Genomic DNA, 26,984 nt, shown 5'->3' on the forward strand with positions numbered 1-26,984 from the left:
AATGTTCATAAAGTTCACTCAGAAAAACTATCTATTTTGAGGTACGAGTCTTTTTTAAAGTAGTGACGAAATCATTAACATGCCGTGTTATGATCGTTCGACGTAAAACTAAATTAAGGTAGGTAAATTTAATTATAATTATTAATGATTTTAACAAAACATTTACAGATGAAGAGGTGTATGTTGTATGGATATTATTTCCTTTGCTTATCCCTGAGGGGATAACTGATTAAAAAAACCAGCAGTCAGCAGCAGTCATGCAGCAGTGTTCCCAAATTTAGCAACTTTGTTGCTCCAAAAAAAGTTTTGACGACAAAAATGGTTTAGCGACTTATCTGGCGCCTTTTGGAATACAAGTTAAAACAGTTCTATGACCGATAGTGGATACATTCATAGGACCAATAATGGATACATTTATTGTCAACTCGACACAGTGCCAAAAAATCTAATATGGAAAGCGACAAACACGCTTGCGCACCAAATTCAAACTTTAATTAATAAAGCTCCATTCGTATATGCTCTATCTATTTAAATCAAGATATCCAATTTTCTTTCAAATCTAAGTTTTTCATTTATTTGTTTAAAAACTCTACCTTTAATTGAATGACAAACTTTTACCAGTGAATTCGGAAATCTTCTAATTTACGTTGTTTTTTTTTCGTATCCCAACCTTTTAGACCACCAGTGGCCTCTTGTGCCTTTCCCAGACGAAATCCTGGCTCCACTCGCGCGAATAAATTTAAGCGACTTTGAGTCTTGAGTCTAGCAACTCGAGTTTCTAGGAGTCGGCAACACTGGTCAGCAGAAATGTCAGAAAAAAAATTGTAGAGGGTGGTGACGCTAACCGTGGTTATAATTGTTATTTTATTTCTTCATGAAATATTTGCTCTTGTTTTACATTTGATTTAATTAAACTGTGCCTTAATTAAAACTCTTATTCTCGATACACTACATCAGCAAACCTTTGTCTCTTCGGCCACGCGTACGTAAGTAACCAGGTCAAATTTCAGATAATTACTAAAATAACTCCGTGTCCTCAGTCACTGATGCCTAGGAGTTTGTTCCACCAGGAAAAGCATGTTCGGAAATTAAAGTTCAGGAAACTCCTGACATTTTTTACAGACGCAAGCACTAGAAGAGGTTGGAAGGTTATTTAGCAGTTTTACAACAGACCGGCCTCTGTTATTTGTCTGGCACAGCCAGAGACCGTCTCTCGTAATTCTGCTGCTCTCTGCTCGGCGGCGGTCGGGGTCGACGTCCGCGAAGGTGTACACATAATGATGGGTGAAATCCAACTGTTGTAGCGCATTGGATTTTGACTGCCATCGTTATTTGTGGACTGTCTTGACTGCTTGTGGGGTAGATTTTTTAAATAAGGTTGCTGTGAAGATGTTCCAGTCTGGCCAACGCGACAACAGTGTCATAAGTAGCTGTGCATTTCTTTTACGTATTGTCACCGTACCAAACTTGTTCAACAAAAAATTGTTGTAGAATGACAAGGTATAGAAGTGTATTGCTATTTTTGATGCTTGCTTTACAGCACCTAGTAATAACTAGTACAAATTGAAGCTTTTCAAGGGAGTTCAGTTTAGTTGGGCATGGCTACCGAGTGCTCCTTAAACTGTCTTGATAAAGCACAAATTGGATTAAGTTTTGCTGGGTGCTCTAGCCTAATGATAGATTATAAAACAGATAATTCTATCTAGGGACACCAATAGATGCCTAGTTTAACTAAATGCTGAATTTCTATTTTCCAACTCCCAAAAATACGAAAATTCTGGGAAAATTAATATTTTTGCTTCATGTCATGCTTAATGAAAATACAGTTTTAGCCATAGATTAAGAATATACAATCAACAAGGTCAGCCTTGATCTGTAACTACTATGGAGCGTAGGCAGTAGGCAGTACTAAGCACTAGCACCCCCAAAAAGACAAAAGAGGAAGGAGACAAGCCCAAAACAAAGTAAAATCTTGAAGAAAACTAGAAATGAAACCGCCTTTACAATACACACGCATAACAGATTTGATTTCCTAAACAATGAGGAAACAGAGAAAGAAAGAGAAGAAACAGAGGAACCTGTTATCGAGCACATACCTAAGCCTGAACCTATCTTCGTGACAGGAGTCATGGATGTCACATCTCTAAAAGTCATACTAAATGAAATTGTTGACAATAACCTATATAAAATGACAACATTAAGATGCGGCCACATCGTAAAACTAATGCCGAATGATATACAGACCTACAAAACAATAAGAGAACAACTCATAGCAAAAAATGTAGCACACTACACTCACAAACTTAAATGCGAGAGAGCTTACAGAGTGGTACTAAGAGGACTTCACTCAACAGAAGATACCTCCCTGATTAAACAAGAGCTAAAAGAACAAGGACATGAAGTCAGGCAGATAGTAAACATCCTACATAGGTCTACCAAACAAGCACTACCCGTGTACTTTGTAGACCTTGAACCCAACAAAAATAATAAGGATATTTTTAATTTACGTTACTTAAGCCACATGAAAGTGACTTTTGAAGCCCCCTATAAAAAAAAAGAAGTCGTACAATGCAAAAGATGCCAAAGATTTGGACACACCAAAAATCAGTGCTTTAGACCATTTAGATGTGTAAAATGCGGCAACGATCATCCTACTTCAACGTGCATAAAAACACCAGAGTCAGAAGCTACATGCGCAAACTGCCAAGAAAAGCACCCCGCGAGCTACAAAGGCTGTGCAAAATATAAACAATACAAGGAAAGAATACTAAAAACGAAACCAAACAAAAAAGACTCTGGCTCATCTCGGAGCGAAAAAGAGAAGAAAACAGTAGACCAAGCAGCAAAACAGAATACAGGACACACTAACCACCAGGAGGGCAAAAGGAGCTACGCAGATGCAACAAAAGACAGACCGCTAAACGAAGGGTACAATGACTCGAAAAAATTTTCAGACCGACTAGAAGAAATACTTGCTAAATTTCAACAAATCATGATCAACATGATGGACAAAATGATGGATCGGATGATCCAGCTGGTTTCAAGTCTTGTCTCAAAATGAGCCACACACTCAGAATTGTCACTTGGAACGCCAACGGCCTGACGGAACGTCGTCAAGAACTTCAAACATTTCTCCAAACAGAAAAAATTGACATAGCTTTGATCTCTGAGACGAGATTCACTGCAAAATCTCACTTCACAATAAAGAACTACACAGTATACACAACTAATCATCCATCAGGGAACAGCCACGGAGGAACCGCAGTAATTATAAAAAATAACATAAAAAATTATGAACTACAGAAATGCCAGACGGATAAACTTCAAGCAACATCAATAAAAGTGTACAACGATAAAGTCGAGACAACTGTGTCCGCAGTTTATTGCCCACCCAAACATACAATTACTAAAAATGATTACAATCCATACTTCTCTTCCCTCGGCCCCAGGTTCATATGTGGTGGGGATTGGAATGCTAAACACACCCACTGGGGTTCGCGATTAACTACACACCGAGGAAGACAGTTATATGACATAGCACAAAATCTAAAACTCGAGTTTTTGTCCTCTCGTGAACCAACGTACTGGCCTACGGATAGAAATAAAATTCCTGACTTACTGGACTTCTTTGTCACCAAAAATATAAGTCGAAACTACATGTCCACTGAAACATGCACGGATCTATCATCTGATCACACGCCAGTCATACTAAATGTCAATTCAAGGGTGGTGATGGTCCAACCAGTGGAAAGGCTTTACAATAAAGCTACTGACTGGAAATGTATCAGGAAATGATTACAAAAGAAATTACACTCCGGAACACATTAAAAACAGTAGAAGACGTTGATGAAGCTATAGAGAGTCTGAATAAGGCCATACATAAAGCAGCTACAACCTCCACAAAAGTGCGAAAAAAAAAAATGCCTTCTATGTTAAATGAATACCCAAAAAACATCAAAGAAAAAATAGCTGAACGCCGTAAACTAAGAAAAGTATGGCATGAAACCAGATATCCAGCAGACAAAGCCGCATTCAACAGAGCCTCTAACGAAGTGAAAACTTGATTAAAATGTTCAACAACAAGAATCTACAAGCATTCCTCTCTGACTTGACACCAAGCCTAGACACAAACTATTCACTCTGGAAAGCAACACATAAACTAAAACGTCCCAACAACCAGATCCCCCCCTCAGAAACGGCACCGGAAATTGGGCCAGATCTGATGTGGAGAAGGCTGAATTATTCGCTGAACACCTTGGTAAAGTGTTTTCAACCATTTCCCGAGTTGAGACCTGAGCAAGGCACTGAAATTAAGAGCTACCTAGAAAGTGCAATACAAATGTGCTTACCATTACAATACGTGAGCTCTGCTGAGGTGGCCGGCGAAATAAAACACCTAAAAGACGGAAAAGCACCGGGATATGACCTTATTGACAGCACTCTTCTGAAAAATCTACCGAAAAAAGGAATTGTTGCAATAGTCTGTATATTCAACGCCTGCTTGCGGCTCTGCTACTTTCCAGGACAGTGGAAGATAGCGCAGGTGATAATGTTACCAAAGCCCGGTAAGCCACCTAATGAAGTTGAATCTTACAGGCCCATTAGTCTTCTTCCCATAATAGGTAAACTCTTCGAAAAGATATTACTGATGAGGATGAAGGTTCACCTGAATGACGTAATCCCAGATCATCAGTTTGGCTTTAGGGAGAGCCACGGAACGATTGAGCAGGTCCACCGTATTGTCGACATAATAAGCAGATCGATTGAGGAAAAGCAGTATTGTTCAGCAGTCTTTTTGGACATCAGTCAGGCCTTTGATAAAGTTTGGCACGAGGGCCTTTTATACAAGGTTAAAAAAATGCTTCCACACTCATTTTACCATATAATACATTCATATCTCAATGGGCGATGTTTCGAAATTAAGTTTCACGACGAACTTTCGGACTTGTATGAGATAAAATCAGGAGTACCACAGGGAAGTATACTGGGACCAGTTCTCTACACCATATTTACTGCTGACCTACCGACAACAGATTGCACCACGGTTGCAACATACGCCGACGACACGGCCTTACTTTCGACACATACGAATTCAACTACTGCATCTGAACATCTACAACACCACATAGTCAAAATTGAGGAATGGCTAAAAACCTGGAGAATGCGCGCAAATCAAAGCAAGTCAACACACGTAACATTTACGCTTAGGAGAGACACTTGTCCTCCAGTTACAATCAACAATGAAGCAATTCCACAAGACGAACATGCGAAGTATCTGGGCATACACTTGGATCGAAGGCTGACATGGAAACAACACATATGGGCGAAGCGGAAGCAGCTTGATTTAAAGCTGCGTAGTATGTACTGGTTAATAGGACGCCAATCGCAAATGAGCAATCACAGCAAATTGACAGTGTACAAAACCATCCTGAAACCAATTTGGACCTACGGTATCCAGCTCTGGGGTACAGCCAGTAATAGCAATATTGAGATACTGGAACGATTCCAAGCAAAAACCCTGAGATCCATTTTTAACATACCACAGTACATTAGTAACAAATTTATGTACCTGGACCTAAAGCAGCCAACTGTCAAACAAGAGATCATGAAATACAGCATTAACTATCAGAAAAGACTTGCAAAACATAAAAATGAACTCGCCCTCGGACTGTATGGAGATGGAAGTTTGCGATATAGGAGACTGAAGAGACATAGCGTCATAACACTACTGGATAGATTCAACAGGATGGTATGAGACACCCAGATGTGAAGTGTCTCACCAAGCTATAGAACACAAACAGATACAAGATATCGGACAGAGTAGTGGCTTATTGTTGAGCTTAACGGATCGCCATGATGCAGCAAAAAACAAAAAAAAAAAAAAAAAAAAACTAGCAGCTGTATGCAGTGCCAGTTTTAGCTCTTCAGCACCCAGGGCGAGATTTCCACAGCACCCTCAACTTTTGGGAATTTTCTAGAAGGTATAGGCTTCAGGCGCCCCTTTGAATCCCGTGCCCTGGGCGGTCGCCCAAGTATATTTTTTACTGCGGTTGCCTGCCTTCAATGCACGCCCCAGTGTGTCCTATAAGGGTCTAGTGACACTCATTAATTAAAGTTTAGTTTATTTTCCTCGTACCGACATGTAAAGACAAAGGTCAATTTGTTCTATAGTCTCTGTTACTTGCAAGCCAATCTAATGCTAATCTAATTGTTAATATATTCAAAATCTTTGATTTTAACAATGAGTTGGGAAATAAAATTCATAAAAGCAAAAGGTGAGTGTACATGTTATTTCCATAGAAATTCAAAATTATTGCCTGGCATCTACTTTTCATTGCATCTTTGTTTTTCTAAACATGTTGGTATTGTTTTTGTAAATGTTTCTCCTTGTTATGTCCGGATAATTTTACTTTGATAAAATGATTGTTTTTGAATCACTAGAAATACTATGTATACTGACTTTCAGCCAAGGGAAGCAGCTAATTATGAGACATCCTTCGTCCTCCGATATTTGATAAATTTACTTTGATTTGATTACAGTTATCTTTATCTAGTATCCTGGATCTTTGTCTAGCAAAAAACTTGTTTTAGGATCTATTCCATCACATAGTGATAAGTTTCTGATATTTTATGTGGTAAGGTGTAATTTGTGTGTCTGTAAAGCTAGAAACACACTGACGCTGGATTCGGGGCTTTGCGGTGGGGCGCGGTGGCGGTACCGGTTGTAATATTAGAGCTAACTTGAAAGAACGCGCCGCCCCGCACCGCCCCGCACCGCCCCGCCACCGTTCTCTGTGTGTTTCAAGCTTTAAATACCACCTGGTACTTATCAGAGACTCTTCATTCAACACTGGATATTTGTTAGCAGATATTATATGTGTCAGACAAGAGAAAATCACAGGTGCGGTTAATACGTGACACTGAATGAATAGCAATCATGTATGGTAAGACAATTTGTGTCCTTATAGCAAATTTCATGAGGACATGAATTATCAGGCCAACACATACTTGATCATACATTAACCACAACCTAAAACGCGCAATTCGAAAGTATACTTTGAGTTTTAATAATTAAAATTTCATAACAAGCTTAATTACTGTTGTTTTCAAAATTGTCCGTTACATGGTTTAAGTTTATATTAAACAGTTTGAATTTACAGGGTTCAGGACTGAAGAAACGCAGATCCGTCAATCAGAAATCGTGTTTCTGCAGTTACCGCAACCTTTAAAAACAAGTCAATTTATTTATCAAAAATGATTTCTTAGCTAAGTGTTTAGTAAAACCCCTATTTTTAGGTTTAAAAGATGTGTGACGAAGCTCCTCCATCCAAGAAGTCAAAACCTAATGAGGAGCCCGAACCCAATTTTGCTGATGACCTGGACCCCGAAGCGGAGAGCTTCCAAGTCAGCGATCAGTTCCACAACTTTGTGAGGCCTGAAGAGCTCGAGAAGCTGAGAGAGTTCACGGTCTTGGATGAGGTCAAGTCCAACGATGAGGATAGTGGCGATGAAGATACCGATGATGATGATGGTATGGAGACAGTAGTTAATCATAGTAGGTAACCTGTGGGCAGGGTCGGCCTTAGCTGTCTAGAGGCCCAAGGCGAGTCATGCCTTTAGCACTTTTAGATACGACAAGCGACAAAATGACAGGTCGTGTTTGTTTGACTTAGAATACCCATACTCACTCCTATGAGATAAGTCTGTGAAAGTTACTATGTTGATTCCTTTAGATCGATAAAAATAGGTATTCAAATTAACTGGTTAAGTTGAGCTAGCGCACGCGGCACCCTGTAGTACAGTCGTACTACAGTCGTCATCAGATTTTTTTATTTATTTTTCCTAAACATTAAGATAAGATAGATAGATAGATAGGGGATAAGTTCGCCTTTGTACTTAACACAACTTTTATTTATGTAACCTTTTTGTTTTTCCTTTTTGTACAATAAAGAGTATAAAGAAAAAACAAACAAACATTACACAGTATTACAGCTTAAAACTAATGCACTGTGTAATTTATATTTGACCACCTTGGCTGCTCCGAAATGCTTTGGGCTTAAAACCACTAAATTTCATAGTCATACATCTTCTTCTTCTCTTATAAGATATGGCTTTTCTGTCCTAATTAATAGGACAATTTCGCCAGTGTCATGATTAATTCTCTTTGATAGTAAAATTCCAGAAAACACGTGGAGACAACTTGCGCATTAAAAAATGCCAGACAAGAGAACAATATAGAATTTTGTGATCACTGTTCACTGTTAAGGTTGATCGCCGCATAAAACACTATCAAAATTATAATTATACTTCAACTGGCCAAAGAAACAGAAATAGCAAAATTAGATATTGTCTACATCCACCATGTTCGAATGCTACATCCACCATGTTCGAATGCTACAAATTGAATATCATTGAATATCATAATACCTTATTCACTAATACCCCTAATTTTCAAATTACCATGGGCTCATATTACCTAAAATGACATATTCTCTAAATACCTAAAGATTGAAATGCACAATTCATTCAAATACCGAATGACAGAAATGACAAAATATTAAAACAACTCAAACCGAAAACACCCAAAGGCAAAATGCCTAATTTTTTTTCATGGTTGGTGTTTGTTGATTATTGACTTTTAGTATATAGTTCCTGTTCAATGTACAAATTTAGGTATTTTAACTTTTGGTTGTTTTAAGCATATGTTGTTTTGCCATGAAATGTTTTGAAGTTTAGGTATTATGAGACTAAGGTATTTGAAATTCAGCCATATTAAGATTCCGGTGTTATAAGAAAACAAAATTAGGCATTCTGCAATTTAGGTATTTTGAGACCAAGGAGTTTTGAGATCTGGGAATATTGATAAGAAGTTATAAGCCCTAAGCTCCGAAATGTCTGGTGGCGACTGTACCTGGTGCCTCGGGCAGCCGCTCTGGTCGCCCCCCAAGAGCGTTTATACCTGTTGAGCTGGCAATGTTGCATTTTTGTTAGTTTTTCTCGATTATTCCATAAAAATTGAATGCAAATATATCTTCACTTCCTCATTTACGTGTCTGATATATTTTCATAATCTAACTGATAAACGGTTCCCCACAATGTTTACTTAATTTGGCTGGTAGCTACATGTGACTAAATTTAAGGTAACCAAAATTATATAAAATAAAATGTTTTTTTTTTTAAATTACTAATTATATGTAAGCATGCTAGTCTGTAAAGTATTTGTTGCATATGCCATGTTATCCAAAATAAATGGTTTTGTTACCATTAATTTAAATTGTAATTTAAAGTCGAATGCAATAGCGAATCTATTTGCAGGCAAGTCGGAAGGTATTCCGGAGGATGAGATAGAGAAAATGCTGGAAGAAGATCTTCCAGAGGACTTCAAGGTTGCCCCCAAACCCAAGGAGAAACCGTACATCACCAGGCAGAAGACAGTCTTAGAAGGTATACTGGCTTTTCTTTTGTTAAGTTATTACTCTAAGGGGCTGTTTCACCATCCATTGATTAGTGTTAAGTGACGGTTAAATGCGATGCCGTCTCCGTCTATTCGAACAAAACAAATAGAGACGGCATCACATTTAACCGTCACTTAACACTAATCAATGGATGGTGAAACAGCCCCTAAACTTAAAGAATTATTTACTAAAATACTTATTTTATATTTCCTCCTGCGGTGAGTCAAATTTTTTGTGTCCTATATAAAGGACGCTGGGCGTGTCTCGTTGATACGCCGTTTCCTGTTGTTTTTTATTCGACCTGTGTTGTTTTTAGGGCGTATGTATGTATGTATATTTTTTTGGGTCTGTGTAGCCTTATTTTTTTTTAACCACAAGACCTTTTTTTCCGTTTTAGTTTTTCGACGCAGTCGGTTTTTTCATATTCCAGGATAGTAACTTTCGCACTCAAACAAACAAACTCGTAACGCCCAAGATATTTTTAGGACATTGGTAATGACGAGCACGCTGGTGCTAATTTAAGGCATCTATACTAGTGGCCTAGAACTTTGGATTATGCTCTTATTTTAGGTACTCGAGACGACATTTGATTAGTTGCATTAGCGATCCCTTCAAATAGCGAACCTACTGTGTTAAAAATAAAGTTGTGATAATACTTGTGATAAAAAATAAAAAATATACTGTCTTGCCGGATTCTTCTCAACAGAGGTTTTTTCCGAACCGGTGGTAGATTTTTTTTGGCATTCATAAGTGCTTGTTATAGCCTAAATTGAATAAAGATATTTCGACTTTGACTTTGATTTTGAAATGTACGTACACGTTCACCAGTTGAATTGTATGTACACGTTGTAGTCCTAACAATAGGACGTCGGGCTTTACGAGGATATATTTGTATTCCAGAGAAGGGAGTGAACCAGTTTGAAGTGCTCCCGCTGGACTGGATGCTGGTGCGCCACTACAGCGGCATGCCGGTGTACATGCACCGCGGGACGCGCGTCTGCACGCTCGCCAAGCCTTACTCCTTGGGGAAAGGGAACACCCGGGTACGGGTAACCCACGGCCACGCCCACGCCACCGGGATCCTTTCGACTGCCATCATTTTATAAGTCATAATGTAATGTTTTTCATAATACGGTATTTGACAACTCCTGATTTTGCCATATCTTAATATTATTATGAAAATATAGATATACAGATAGTGTTTAGCGAAGAGAAAATTTAAATCGGTTGAAAATTGGATTTATAGTGATTTTTTGAAAAATCTATATACGTGTCTTATTTCTCAAACGCTTTTCTCTATGCAGCAAGTATGGCGGTACTGGCGTGTGACGTCACATGTCAGTATGTCTTTCCCTGTCTAATCTTGAATTTCAAACCTTTATAACTTTGTTATTTGCAAAGGTAGCTTAAAAATTGTTTTTCTATTCGATAACAGGCATTGTGTAGTTTTAATTTATAAAACATATACAAAATAGTCAAATACCGTATTATTGTTAGTAATTTTTTTCCCCGCTGAAACCGTACATCCTACTTCCTACTTTTATATTATAAATTATGTGAAAGTTTGTGTGTGTATGTTTGTTACTCCTTCACGCTAAAACGGCTGGACGGATTTGGATGAAATTTGGTAGCTGGTCATCTGGAATAACACATAGGCTACTTGTTATCCCGATATTCGTACGGGATAGGGATTAAATCTCGAAATAACAACCACTGGGCTTAGAGTCATGAAATTTGATATGTAGGTACCTGCACGTCTGGAATAACACATATCCCACGGAATAGGGATAAAATCTTGAATTTTCAACCGCTGGGTTTAAAGTCTTGACATTTTGGACAGTTGTTCTTGACACAACGTCAATGAAGACTACGATATACATTTTGGGAATTACCAGGAGAATTTTATAAAATCCCGGAATTTCAATTGCAACTACCAGATCGAATAGTTTTCGCGTGCGAAGCCGCGGGTAAACTCTAGTTTTTCATATTTTTTTTAAATGATCATTCTGTAGAACTCTAGGTTAGGTTACAAAAAAAAAGTTATGACAAACATTACATTATGACTAACAATTTTCTACCAGTCGATATAATAAAATAAAAATAAATTAAAAAATGATTATTGTACAATCAACTTGTAGTAAAATACAATGATCAATGAATATGGAAAGTTTGTACAAAGAAGTCGCGGGAATGGTCTAATATTCTGACCCCCGAACTAGGTAAAGACTTGTGTCTTGGGGGCCTGATATAGACCCCACACCACCACCAATATCTGACATAACAAAGCGTGCATAAATATCTGCTACGATTACATCTAAGGCCGCGTGTCAGATATTTTTGCACGCTCCACTGTGGCAGATATTATATTATGCAGTTGACTACAAAGTAGAAGCGAGTACTATATAAGTACTAAAAGTAAGACTGCCTGATCATTGAAGCAAAGCGAGGAAGCGGAGCGGTGAGCGAGATAAAAAACCACCAGTAGAATTGCATAAAATCTCCGCTCTTCTTCAGTATACATACAGCTTTACTCAGTACAAAGTGGAAACACATACTACAAGGAGTAATTTACTCAAGACCTAGTCAAAGTAAACGTAGAACAGTTAACAAGGAAGTCGCCAGCCGGTGGCCCAGGGGGGCGGGGGGCAAGTTGATATAGGGAATGAGAAAAGTATGAATTGTAGGTTGTCGAGAGCACATGAACTTTGGTACTTAGGACTTTGGTTTGGTTGCTTTACATTTGGCAACTTTTTTAGTATCTTTAGGGGGGCCGGCTGCCCCTCACTGCCCCCCTTGGCGACGCCCTTGACAGTAAACCATTGTGCAATACAGTTACGCGCAGCTTGTATGTGCACGGCTCAAGCAAATTTCGAGATATGATTGAAAGAATGAGCAAGCCCATCCGTTTGTTTGTGACGCGTACAAGGTGTACGTACAGTCAAAGAAACTGAAACGCGTACAGTCGAGTTCATAAACTTGTGAGCAAAAATTTGATCAAAAATATCTGAACACGACTCTATTGTTAACGGCGTAGAAGCGTGTTCAGATGTTTTTGGTCGAATTTTTGCTCGCTATGAATAAACTGGACTGTACTTTTTCTCCCCATTTTTAGAATTTTTATGTCTTTCGAAATTTAGAGAGATTTATTTCTTTATTTCAGCGTCACGACATTCCTATCAGCGCTATTCCCTGTCTCGCGTACCGCCGAGCTTTAGAAGAAGAAGAAAAACAGAAAGTAATGGACGAAAGAATCAAAGAGCAGATAGAAAATGGCACCTGGTCTAACAGCTCGGAGAATGCCGGCGAAAATATACCTCCGCTCGCTAATAGTAGTCAGAATAATGGAAATAATAGTCAAGTCAATGTTAAAGTAGCAAACAATAGTCAGGAAGATACAAGTGAAAGTGGCCAAGAAACTAAATTTAGTGAAGGGAATAATGAAAAAACAAAAGAATTAGGCAATGAAATTAACATGCAGGATGAAATTAGAGAGGTTAAATCTAGATGCCCCTTCAGAGCTAAGGAACGTTTAGACAAAGCGGATAAAGATGAAACTGCTGAAAAAGACGATATTGATAATGGAAACGCTAAATGTCTAAGTAATGGTTGTGCTGAAGAAAATAACGTTAGTGAAAACAATAAGAATATTGGAGAAGTACCGGTTAATGATGTTATTGAAAACAATAAGAATATTGGAGAAGTACTGGTTAATGATGTTAGTGAAAACGATAATTCTAAGGTTGGTGAAGAAATACCTTTTAATAGGCAACCTGTGGTGTTACCGGGAGGTATAGTGATGCCTCCCCCGCGAGTGGAAACTGTAAACACCAGCTGGAAGACCCAGCAGTTGACGCACGACCAAGTAAATGACTATTGCAAGAGGCTCTTCAAGTTCAAAACTGTCAATATCATGCATTTCAAGTAAGTATTCGTTAAATTTAAATTTCAGCAAATTGCTCATTTAGGTACACAGCGGGCAACAAGAAAATTGTGAAAATTTTAGCGATAAGGGTGGGTTACTTTGGCCCTGTAGGGTAACTTAGGCCATTGGGATTAATTCGGTTGAGATTGGTTTTTTGGAATCTTTTTGTATTTTTTATTTCAATTCCAAATTTTTACTTTTACGGTCATCCCGTAAAACCGAAATTGAAAATACAAACTGAAACATAGATGCACAGAAAAAACAGAAAAATAAGACCATCACTGGGAATCGAACCCAGGTCCTCGGTAATCCGTACCGCGTGCTATACCGCTACACCACTGATGGTCAACGGTACCGACACGAATTTCCCTATGCACCTCATATCTCAGCTTGTGTTTCTTACTTAGTCACTTAAGCAGCGACTGAATAGTTTGAGGGCTACGGCGCTGGCGTCGCTGCTTAAGTGACTAAGTAAGAAACACAAGCTGAGATATGAGGTGCATAGGGAAATTCGTGTCGGTACCGTTGACCATCAGTGGTGTAGCGGTATAGCACGCGGTACGGATTACCGAGGACCTGGGTTCGATTCCCAGTGATGGTCTTATTTTTCTGTTTTTTCTGTGCATCTATGTTTCAGTTTGTATTTTCAATTTTAATTCGGTTGAGTTTATTTATTTATTAAAGCATCAAACAGTCACATAGTTAAACATTGCATTTAAGACATCATAAGGTATAGACCTGGAGTGCCATAACAGTAATTAATAATACATCGGTAAACAAGAATGCGATAGTTAGTGGTATGCATTTGAAGTAGATACTGGTAATAGTAATCCTTATACACTGAAGAAACATTTTCGTATTGAAATTATGACTGATTGCCATATTTTTTTTTTTTTGGCTCTTGTATTTGTGATTTTCTTATGCGTCAAAGTTACCCTGTATTTGGGTCAAAGTACCCTGACCTTGTGTGTATAGATTGTGTTTTTTTAAATAATTTATTTTGTTGTGTAGGCGGTGGGCGGATCGTCGCAAGTACGCCAAGGCGCGTAAGACTCTGCAGTACCCCACTTTGCCAGAAGGCACTAAACTTATTACTATCCCCGCCCAGCCTGCCTCCGGCCCAGATAATGGTAAGAACATTTAGAACACAGAGTACAGTTGACAATAGAATAAACTGGATAAGGTCGTCTTTTAACTGAATGCTGATATCGTAGTTCAAGTCCCACCCTCGATTATTGTGATCCGGTATCTCTTTTGAAATAGCAGTAGACCAAATAAAAAAATATATAGAAACTTCTTTGTTTGAGGACACCTGTTTGCCTTGGTCTTAGACGAAGATTTTACTTTATGCACTAGAGCATAAAAAGTGATTTTATGTCGAAATAAAAAAATATTGTCTAGTGGGAATTGCATTGTTTACAACGTTCAAGCACACCAGAGATGTGCGAGGATTGTATTTTTCATGAACCAATAGAAACGCTTCATTTACCTATGCTCGCTCCGCTGAGCTGTTTCCACTAGAGCTGCGCTGCGCGTGGATAGGTAAATGAAGCGTTTCTATTGGGTCATGACAAACATTCTCTAAACGCATGCTCGCTAATCTCTGGCGGAAACGCGGCCTAAGCGAACGCAAAAACAGCGAATTCGGTCGAGCAGCACCTTAATCATAAAATAAGCCTATTTGGGCGGGGGCCAGTTGTTATACTTTTTCGTCGAAGATATACGACCGAAGTTCACCGGCTTTTACATTTCCGTCCGACATTTTCGGCGGATATTCAAGAAAATATGGTTGAACCCCGAATAAAAAAATAAACTCATTTTATTTTAGAAAATCAAGTTTGCTAGCACCGTTTTCTTTATTGCCTGCGTAAAAGAAAGTTTGTTTCACACTCAATTGTACAGGAGGCAAGGCGAGCAAGCGCGACTGGGTCATGAACATGAACGGAAGAAGCTACCTCTCTGTGTTCCACGAGTACGTGCGCCGAGCGCTGCAGAAACAACCGGTCTACGAGTTCAAGCAATTAGGTGAGCTATTTGAGTGATTCCTAAGCTGTTCTTAAATTTATTGTTCTACATTGTACTGTATCACTCTTTATTGTAGGTACATACTTAATAGTTATTTGTGTCACAAGGGAGCAAAATGGTGTATTTACGGCGAGGACGTACATTGAATCCAGAATGTAGCGAAGGATTCTACAATAGAATCCTGAGCGTAGCGAGGGATTCTAAAGTAGAATCCTGAGCGTAATGAGGGATTCAAGTGTTAACGCCCAAGATGAAAATAGTTTTGCTCCCGAGTGGCTCATACAACTTTTCACACCGAGCATTAAGAAACTAGAAAAAAATATCTAAATATTAAAGAACAACCAGCATAGAAAATAGCGTGGCTTTACAATTAACTTCAAAAATTAGCATTTGCAATAAAACACGTAGAAAAGCCTTGAACAGAAAAGTTGCAAGTACTTTGCTCCCTCTCGTCAGGGAGGAAGAGTTACTTTTCTGAAGGAGAGGTGTGAAAAACGATTTGTTAGATCATTTTCCCAAAATTTATTTCATCGTCCCAAAATTTTCATTCGCTTTTTTCCTCGAATGCCTTTTTACCGAGTCTTATTAGCATAATCGCGTTTTTCCCAATTATAATTAACACAGAAGCAGTGACGACTGAGCTCCGCTGACGCGTGGACTTTAGTGTGGTGTGGCCCTTCGAGCCGATGCAAATTTAACATAACCTAAACCTAATGTTGCTGTGTCGATTAAAATAAGATTCAGTAAAAAAGCATATTGGAAAAAAAAAACGAGCAAAATGCGTACAGAAATTTTGCTACTAAGTAAGAACGATTTTGGGAAAGTGATGTAACCGTCCGGTCTACCGATCATGATAATGCCTAATGTTAATTAGTCATACAAAAGTCTGCAAGCATGTAATGTTTCGTGTATGTTTTGTAGAGAACGCGTCGTCCCCGTACCAGGCGACGGTGTACATCGGCGGTATGCAGTACGGGTCGGGCCGCGGCTCCAGCAAGCGGCAGGCCAAGTCGGCCGCCGCGCGCGCCTCCATACACATCCTCATACCGGAGATGCGCGCCGAGCTCGACGCGCCGCAGCCCGAGCCTGACTTCACGGTACACGCGTAAATTTAACTTGCAAGATTTGACTACAGACAGACATACAGACAGCCAGGCAAACAGATAACGGGACAGGTGAAACTAAATAAAAGCTTGTAAAAAAAGTCGTTAAGTCGGCACGAGCTAAATAAGGTTCAGAAACTATGCAGTAAATGATTAAAATACCAGTAAAAGAGTTTTTTTTGTGTATGGGCTGGATTGGTTCAATTTAGTGACTGTTTTTTATTTATGTTAATTTATTAATTCTTCAATGAAATAATTGAGACTACCATGTAATTATTGAGAATTCTAAATGGAATAAGTATCGAAATATTGTACACGTACACGGTTGGCTTTCAATTTGAGCTGACTTGAGAAGAAACCACGGATTGGTTCGAAACAAGTCACGTAAACGTAAACCGCAACTATTAATTCTTAAGTGAATCGTGTACCCTATTTCGACATGTCTCCGTCTCACGGTAGTCACGAGTATTTGGTTTTTTTTTTCAATTTTGGAAAAAATATTGTTTTTCCTACTCAGAATCAAAAGCACAATCGATTCCGATTAAAAATGACCATTCTGTGACGTTTTTTTCATACACTCGGCATGGGCGTCACAAAACTGAAATATATTTTGAAAGAAAAGGTACACGTTTTTTTGAAAACGCCCATTTATCAAAAGGCACATCTGCAAGACTGTTCCAAAAAGAAAAGTTCAAAAACGCATGTCTAATTACTCTTATGCTTTTTCGATTTGGACCAGGTTTTCAGCTACGTCTTTTGTTTTAATGGCGGCAGCATGCGGGGGGTGACTATCTTGAAGCTGTCTAAAGCCGAGTTTAGACTTGCAAGAAAAATCGTGCAAGTCGCATTACATTGCGGTGCTGATCAAACTCGTTGGATATACGGCCTCGCAATGTAATGCAACTTGCAGGATTTTTTTTGCAAGTCTAAACTGCAGGTGGTCCGCCCTGATAGCTACCACCATCTTGCTCGCTAATCCTGCCGTGAAGCAGCAGTGCTTGCACTGTTGTGTCTCGGCGTGGAGAATAAGACAGCCGGTGAAATGACTGGCACTTGAGGTATCCCATCTTAGGCCTCTAGGTTGGCAACGCATCTGCGATCCCCCTGGTGTTGGCCGGTGTCTATGGGCGGTGGTGCTCTGTTACCATCGGGGGACTCACTTGCTCGTTTGCCATCCAGGGCTTATGTCGATGGTCTGTGTCCCCAGTTCTTCGACTACGTGGGTATAGAGGACCCGCGCATCACGGAGTTCTGCGCGGCGACGTGCGAGCCGTCCCCGCACGCCATCCTGCGCACGTGCCTGCTGCGCAACTTCGGCGCGCAGGACCGACACATACACACTGAGGTAGCCGTGCGCACGCGCACCATTTGTTGCATCGTTTCCTAATCGTTATCACGTAGTAGCAAAAATTGCATCACCTTTTTTTTCCCGAATGCTTCTTTCCCAGTGTGCTTTTTTTACTGAATATTATTTTCACTTATTTAATCCAGAAGCCGTGGTGTCCTAGTGGTTTGACCTATCGTCTCGCAAGCAGAAGATTATGGGTTCAAACCCCGGCTTGCATAAGTTTTTCGAAATTCATGTGGAATTACATTTGAAATTTACCAGGAGCTTTGCGGTGAAGGAAAACATCGTGAGGAAACCTGCACAAACCTGCGAAGCAATTGAATGGTGTGTGTGAAGTTCCCAATCTGCACTGGGCCCGCGTGGAAACTATGGCCCAATCCCTCTTGTTCTGAGAGGAGGCCTGTGCCCAGCATTGGGACGTATATAGGCTGGGATGATGAATCCAGACAAAGTGTTGACTGAGCTTCGTTTACGCGGAGCTCCTACTTTTGTGTGGTTTTGACCCTTTCAGGCCGATCTAAACTTAACATAACCTAAACCTCCATACAGAATTATGTACCAGTGTGTGGAACCTTGCTACAATGTCATATTGACATCTCATACTATTGTCAATGTCATCCTATAGGTACTTATGAAAATGCGAAACTAACTGTCTGTCCGTCAGTCTGTTACCTTTTCACGACTAAAACGCTGGATCGATTGAGGTGAAATTTGATGTAGAAATAGTTTGATACGCCGGATAGTTTTATTCCGAAAAATTGCATTTAAACGAATTATTCGCTGACGGAGTCGCGGGCAAAAGTTAGTGAAAATTATAAAGCTGTAATGTTCGTAGCTTAGCGTAGCTTAGCATCTGATTGCCTTTGTCTTCGACGGTGATTTTACATTATACGTTAAAGCATTAAGCCACTTTGTGCAATCTATATCCATCTTAAATATAAAGTTTAGAAGCATGAGGATATTATTAATAAACGATTTGATATACACAAAGTGAAATACCAAAACGTACAGACATGGCTGCATGGACTAGATTCCTTTGCCTTTTTAGAAATAGTACAAAAAATGTGAATGCCGTCCACAGATGAAGAAGCTAGAGTACCAGAAGATCGAGCTGACGATGCGCGTGGGGCGGCACTCCGCCACCGTCGTCTGCAAGAACAAGAAGGCCGCCAAGCAGCGAGCCAGCCAGGCCATCCTACAGGTAACAAAACTGGCAACACCAAGCAGCGAGCCAGCCAGGCCATCCTACAGGTAACAAAACTGGCACACCAAGCAGTGAGCCAGCCAGGCCATCTACAGGTAACAAAACTGGCAACACCAAGCAGCGAGCCAGCCAGGCCATCCTACAGGTAACAAAACTGGCAACACAAGCAGCGAGCCAGCCAGGCCATCCTACAGGTAACAAAACTGGCAACACCAAGCAGTGAGCCAGCCAGGCCATCCTACAGGTAAAAAACTGGCAACACCAAGCAGCGAGCCAGCCAGGCCATCCTACAGGTAACAAAACTGGCAACACCAAGCAGCGAGCCAGCCAGGCCATCCTACAGGTAACAAAACTGGCAACACCAAGCAGTGAGCCAGCCAGCCATCCTACAGGTAACAAAACTGGCAACACCAAGCAGCGAGCCAGCCAGGCCATCCTACAGGTAACAAAACTGGCAACACCAAGCAGCGAGCCAGCCAGGCATCCTACAGGTAACAAAACTGGCAACACCAAGCCCAACGGTTAATAGCATCGACTTGAAATTTGGTATGCAAATGTAGTTTTGGTGACAATACAAGTACAGTCAGCAAAAAGTTAGGTTATTATTTGTATGTACTGCCAAAGAAACTACTTCGAATAATTCGAAGCAACTAAAGGTCTATCAGAGAGGCCTATGTCCGACAGCGGACGTGATAAGGCTGATAAGATGGTGATGAGAAACCCTCAGGCTTTGACCGTGTTTGACCCCCAGGCTCTGCACCCGCACGTCCGGTCGTGGGGCTCGCTGCTGCGGCTGTACGGCTCGCGCTCGGTCAAGAGCTGCAAAGAGAAGAAGATAGAGGAACAGCAGATAACCCTCCTCCAGGACAAAGCCCGCCACAACGAACCCAACTACGCGGTGCTGGAGAAACTACGCAACGAAATGCACAAGTTGAAAGAGAGGGATGAAGCCGTCGTGCCGATTGGGACGCTGCTGGTCAAGGATGATCTGCCCACGCATTCGGGGTCCAATTTGAATAATGTTGATCTCTAAAAGGAGGAAATTGTAGTAGCGTAGGACGTCCATCCAAGAGATAGACGGATGGCCTGGCCTTTATACCATAAACGTAACAAGTGCTATAATTCTACATAAATTGATACTTTCTGTATGAGAATGATAAGAATTATGGGCGTTTAAAAAAAAGTGTACCCTTTTCTTTCAAATGTATTTAATTTTTTCATACAAAATTTTCCGAGACTGTTTTGTGAACCCTACTGAATGTATGAAAAAAACGTTACAAAACTAACAATCTTTTCGGGACATTTTTTTAAACTCTGAATCGATTGTGCTCTTGATTCTGAGTAGGAAAAACCATATTTTTTCCAAAATTGAAAAAAAGGTACACTTTTGTGAAAATGCCCTTATATTGATTTATAGCTTGTAGCACTTGTAATTTTTGTGGTAGAGGGGCCTCACAGGTTCACGGCATGCAGGCCGTTTCCAACTGAAGCAACTGCAGGTTGATGGGGGAGGCCTATGTCGAACAGTGGACATTCTACGGCTAATGATGGTAATTATAATGACATCCGCAAAAGTAAAGCTTTCCCTCGTATACAGGGCGTGGAAGGAATATATTTTAAATATTGTAGTTAGAAACTTGCTCAAAGAAGACTTCATTTTGTTTTTAAAAACAATTTAAACGGATCCGTAGCATAATTTCTAAAATCAAAATCCTATGTACGATATTCCTAAAGATACCTACATGTCCAACGTTTATTTGACCTACGTTTAAAATGTCTAATTTACAAAATTGCTAGCACACGAAAATGGCCCTGGTTCAGTACTAACATAATTTAAGCTATTTATCTAGACATAATCAGATCTAGATTCCACAATGAACGTGATCTAGATGTATAGATAGATTATTAGGTAGTAATTATAAAGTATTGTAATTAGACATTTTGTACAAAGGATTACTGATCTGCGCAAAGATCGTTCGATTTAAATTGAATTATGAGTTAGGACTAGCATCTTCAGGAATTTCATACATCATAAATTTTGATTTTCGAAGTTTTGTCTTTAAGAATGTACAATGGTACTTAGGATTTTTTTATTGAAATTTTAGTGTGGACCACTAAAATAGCGTTCCAATGAATATTCGTGGCAACTCTTGAGAATCGACCCGTAGCTAGAAAGGGGACAATACCAATGTGTTAAAGGGAATAGGTATTATACTCTCGTATAACATTAATTCTTATTCTCTGCTTAATTCGTTTGTGCGTCGCCCCGGGATCTTTTGCTATGAAACTTCAAATTTTTTACCTGGTATTGAAACTTGACGCTTAAAGTTATATCTTGCGAAAGTTCGCTTGTAGTTTTAAGATTGAATAAGGTCTACGCTAGCTGGCGCGGGTACACTGAGCGGGCGCACGCCTGCGGGCGCTGATGCAAGTAAAACCGTCGCACGCGACACGCACAGTTAGCGCTGCTCATACTACTTTTCAACAGGCGTCCACCCGCTCCGTGCAAACCGCGGCAGCTAGCGTAGGCCCTAAGTAGACGATTTTTCAATTTCGCCTAATTTTTATAGTACTGGCAAGACAAAAATCAGTCATTGTCATTTTTATTTAATAAGATTAATCTAAATAAAAAGAAGTCGTATTAGCCCAAAATTATAATGTCGTCAATAGGCTTAAAACATTTTCTTTTATTTAGGTATGAAAATCGTAAATATTATGTAATGAAGTGTAATTTTATCAAGATTGTTGTTGAAAAAAAATATGGCTCTGTCCGTCCATTGGAGGACAATTTTGCCATTGTTTAGTAGGGTATGCGTTGTACGGTAAAAAAGATCTAGAAAACGAAATATGAGGTAATGGTGGATGAACGATGACAGCGCGAATCCCTATCAAGATGTGACTGTAAAAAACAGTAAGTTTTGTTTTGACAAATCTCAGCTGTCTGGCGTTTTTAGTCGTGGCTATGCTACGAGTATTGCCGTTATTGCTAGGAGATATAAAAGCACTGCACAATATTAGCCCCAAAATGCCCACCCCCCCCCCCCACACACCTTATAAGGCCCATTTACTGGAGCAAACTACCACAGAATCAAAAGCAGCTATCGAATACATACCTGACAAAGAATATTTTTAAAGCTAGTCGTATTTTCAATAATTACAATGGAAATATTGACGTATTATGAAAGCAATAAGGTTCAGTTTCCAACTCAATGCAAGCGGTCGCTAAATCGCCTCTGCCTTATTAAGGGTTAATGAATTTGGCAAAGGCTTTTGAATTAATACTGTCACTGATTGGTTGTAGCCACAGAAATATATAAAGTAGACAACACAAAGTGGAATAATCGCGCGATGTGCCCGCTAGCAATGTTATTACCCGACTGCCCGAAGAAGGGTTATTTTCTACCCTATAAACCTCAGCCGATTTCCAAAGAGCAAATAAATGAATATTATTATGTCTACCTAAATCTATCTATCTGTTAAAAGTATGTGTTGTTAAGAGAAAATGTGTAACCATTTCATTAGTTAGTTCTTTACCTCAAAAGCATAACTGGATGCCGTTATTCAGTAGTTTGTTACCACTGATTAATTCTGCAATACAATGTCAACCCTCGGAAAATAATTTTAACACTTGAGATTGTATTGAAAAATAACAGTGGGTTGACACAGTATTGGAAAACAGTATCCAAATATGTTGTAGCGATTGACCGGATCGCATTTCACCTCGATCGTAATAGTTATTTATGTGGCTGGTGCATAATGAGAGGCATTAAAGTACGAGTGTGGTTTTATGAAACGAGCCGAAGCCTAATTATGTATAGCCGCATACATAACTTTATCTACATGCATATCATAAGTTTTCTATAATATGTTCAGATATGGCCTGTATTTTGACTTTGACTTTGACTGACTGACTTTGACTTGACTTTGACTTTGACTTTGACTTTGACTGAATAATAATTATTATCTACATGCATGTCATAAGTTTTCTACAATATGTACAGATATGCATTGTTAAAAAAAGTATTACCGATACTTTAATGTAAACATTAAGATGCACTGTACTTTAATGTGAACATTAAGATGCACCCGCAGATACCAGGTTTCTTAATAAAGGCCATTTGATAGTCGTTTCTGAACATATAATAGGGAAGTTATGATATGCATGTAGATAAATTTAATTATAGCGTTGTGTCACCATCGTTTATTTTTTGTAGTCTCATTTCACCTCGATCGTGTATTAGTGTATTTTAGTGCAAACATCAATTAACGCGTCAAATTAATTAAGAGTCCCAAGCAAACATCGATCACGGTGAAATGCCGCTAAGGAAAACTACACGAAAAATGAGATGCTACAAATTAATTATACTAATGTAAAATGCTACGCGAAAAATTGCGTCAAGTATCAAGATTCTATTTAAGTATTGTTAGTTCGAGGTGAAATGCGATTCGCTGAATCGCTACAATGAATTATGCTTTTGAGGTAAAGAACTAACAAATGAAGCATTACTGTGAATTATTTCTATTAACCCTTTTCCAGCCCAACCCCTCCTCCCCCCAAATTAGATGTGTAAATATCATAGTTTTATTTTGTTTACCTGTAAGGGAGTATAAATACTACGAATATTTTTAACGAATTCAAATGATTTTGCACCGTATTGTGTATATTTAGTAAGGTCGAATATTTGTGTACATTTATGTGGTTGCTTTTACTATGCCTGAAAAAGGGTTAATGAGATGAGGCTATTGCCGTTATACCAGGCTATATACATACCACTGCTGGGCACAGGCCTATCAGAATGAGACGCCTTGGATTGTCTTACCCTCGCGAGCCCAGTTCGGATTAGGAACTACACACACATGCCTTTGGAAAACTGAGGTGTGAGCCCGCACATCTATTGTCTATTTATTTAGATTTCTGTGGTTCTAGAGTAGTGTAGTTAGAATAGACAATTAAATATCGGACCACTCAATTAACTTAGCATTTGAGCTCTAGTCTTACTAAAATAATTTGTAAAAATTATTCTGAATATATCAGCTGCAGTTTTTATCTCTAAACTTTGTTTTATTTCATAACTAGAGTTTACCCAGCTTCGCACAAATAAACTATTCAATCTGGTACAATATTGAAATTCCGGGATTTTACAAAATTCCCTTGGGAATTCCCAAAATCTATTCTATATCATCGTTTTCATTGAGGTTGTGTTAAGAACAACTGTCCTAAATTTCAAGACTCTAAACCCAGCGGTTGAAATTTCAAGATTTTATCCCTATCCCGTGGGAATATCGGGATAAAAAGTAGCCTACGTGTTATTCCAGATGTCCAGCTATCTACATACCAAATTTCATCTAAATCCGTCCAGCCGTTTTAGCGTGATGGAGTAACAAACTTACATACACACAAACTTTCGCATTTGTAATATTAATAGGATATTCGCCCGAGTAAACCATAGGCATATCAATTGAATTGAAATTCCGGGATTTCGTAAAAATTCCCACGGGAAGTCTCAAACATTATGTCGTTAAAGTACATTGTGCCTTAAGGGGCGTAAGAGGGGATTACTAACGAGAGTATTAGATGAGTAGTAGAGAGTCTTTTAATGACCCGAGTTTGTAATCCCCTTACGGCCCGTGATACAATGATTTTCATCACATTGCGAGGAAAAAATGCAAAAAATTAAATTATTTTGTGTCCAAACACTTCACAGCTCAGCAAAAGCAAGACGCTAAGATATGGCTACCCGTCAATACAGGGGGCTACTACAAAATTTTAAAATCGAAGTTCGTATCGTACCGTCCCTCTCACATATTAAATAATATTAGCGTCAGGAAAACGATATTATGAACTTCAATTTTCGAATTTCGTGGTAGCCTCCCTGCAGAGCTACTACGAAACTCGAAACTCGAAGTTCGTGTCGTGTGGTCCCTCTGACACTTATACTATTTAGTCCGAGAGCGAGAGGGACCGCACGACACGAACTTCGAGTTACGAGTTTCATAGTAGCCTGCAGATTGTCACTTTTTTCGAGTCGTCTACCATAAGTAGATACTAAGAACCGTGTTTAGTTTAGTTAGAATTTGAATGGTCTTACGGCCAGATTATTCCAACATGATAAAAAAATATTTACCAAAATTATTGCAAAAGAATTTGATATACATTGAAAATATAAAAATAACGAAGTTTCATGAAGCGTGGCAAACTTTTATGTTGTAAAATTATAATAGGTTATAGCTAAGTTTTAAAGATTAAAACGTTGGCTGACTTGAAATGACGTACCTACTAAATTTTTAAACTAAAGTCATAACTCCCTTGGGAGGAAACTCTACGTAAATCCATAATTCCCGCGGGAATAATTGAGGCCATTGTGCTGTACCACTACCATGAGTTTACAGTGACCGTACTCGATAGCGACGGCGTTAATTATTATTTGTACGGAGAATTGTACAGCGCCTCTACAAATAATTTACGCCGTCGCCATCGAGTACGGTCACTGTAAACTCATGGTAGTGGTACTGTACTATACAGGCATGGATAACGTCATTGACGAGCAAGTGTGATGAAAATGTTCCTAACGTTGCATAAAAAACTCTAATCCTAGGATTTGACAAAATATTATGTTGATTTTATAAATAAAACGAACCTTTGTTTTTCTTTTCGTTTATTCGAAATTACATCTAAAAGTACAAAAATAAAGTCGCAGTAACAATTTATCCTAGCGTATGGTCGACCAAGAAATCGTTTTACTACCTGCTAAAGCATAGAATAGTATGCACGACGATACAAGGTTTTTGTTCTAAGTTAAGCCTCATTTAGACGATGCAAGAGCTTGAGGAACAATGAATCGAACAAATACCGCAATGTAGTGAAATTTGCATACAAGTTCTCGTATCGTCTAAATGGGACAACTTTATTGATGAGTGTGTTAAAATTGGGGGTGCGGTTAATATACGACCTGATATTTCAAACCTGATAAAGGTAATTCATATAATTGCCGGGTTTGATTTATGTGGTCGTGCATTATTGTTGTTCAGTTCAGGTCGACAAATACGTTAAAAGCTAACTAGTATAGTATTTATTTACCAATAAATAAAGAATACTTATTTAAGTACTTATACTTAGGTACTAATTTACTAATTTCTGTGAGTGGAGTATTTAGCACGGACTTATATTTACTTATACTTATATTTGTACAATTTAAGTAACATTAAATTAATTAGGTAACTAAAATGGTAGCCATAGGTAACTACAATACAACCTTTGTTTACAACTCATGAATATACTCGTAAGCCTTTTTAAAAACTTAGTTAAAATTCATACAGTAGGTTACATAAAATATATGGAACAGAAAAAATAAGTGTTTTTAAAAAATGTTGGTGTTTTTAATTAAATTTGCATGCGAGTAGTATGTAATTAGTAAAAAAAAACTTATCTACTACCTACATACTTTGAAAATACGGTATTTGACAGCTCTTGAATTTGTCTGCGAAGAAAAAATCGCTTGAAAGGTTTGGTAAAACGCATCGGCCAAGCTTTGATTTATAAAATAAATAAAAAAAATAATCAAATACCGTTACTTATTGGCAAGGTTTTTTGCATAACTGACTATAAACCAATATAAAGTACAGCTGCGTTGTTTCCCCAAGAACACAAAAAACGCTGCCCGCTCAGCTTGTGCGCAGCTTTTTGCATGCTCATAGACTGGTGCTAAAGTAATGAGTTAGGTATAATTATTTCTATGACACACCATCGCATTAAGAGATGTCAATTAAACTAAATATTGGCTGGCTCAGCACTGGTACCAAATAGTGGTACCATTGATTAGTGTTAACTGACGGTTAAATGTGATGCCGTCTCTATTTGTTTTGTTCGAATAGACGGAGACGGCATCACATTTAACCGTCAGTTAACACTAATCAATGGATGGTGAAA

General features: G+C 38.9%; 1 protein-coding gene across 2 annotated transcripts; it reads left to right on the forward strand.

Moving 5' to 3' along the window:
• The first annotated feature begins 805 nt into the window (after positions 1–805).
• Positions 806–20,942, forward strand: LOC141431425 (microprocessor complex subunit DGCR8-like). Of its 2 annotated transcripts, none has more exons than XM_074092600.1 (11): positions 806–986; positions 7,297–7,531; positions 9,316–9,444; positions 10,356–10,498; positions 12,616–13,376; positions 14,389–14,507; positions 15,280–15,402; positions 16,324–16,499; positions 17,713–17,850; positions 18,935–19,054; positions 19,809–20,942. In XM_074092600.1, exons 2-11 carry the CDS (start codon positions 7,306–7,308, stop codon positions 20,088–20,090), a joined length of 2,217 nt encoding a protein of 738 aa, XP_073948701.1. In that variant the 5' UTR covers positions 806–986; positions 7,297–7,305; the 3' UTR covers positions 20,091–20,942. The 2 variants fall into 2 exon arrangements, with proteins under 2 accessions (XP_073948701.1, XP_073948702.1); XM_074092601.1 differs by lacking the exon at positions 806–986 and adding an exon at positions 999–1,500.
• Positions 20,943–26,984: the final 6,042 nt, after the last annotated feature.

This window comes from Choristoneura fumiferana, chromosome 9 (genome assembly GCF_025370935.1).
Source record: "Choristoneura fumiferana chromosome 9, NRCan_CFum_1, whole genome shotgun sequence".
In the NCBI taxonomy this organism is placed as follows: domain Eukaryota; kingdom Metazoa; phylum Arthropoda; class Insecta; order Lepidoptera; family Tortricidae; genus Choristoneura; species Choristoneura fumiferana.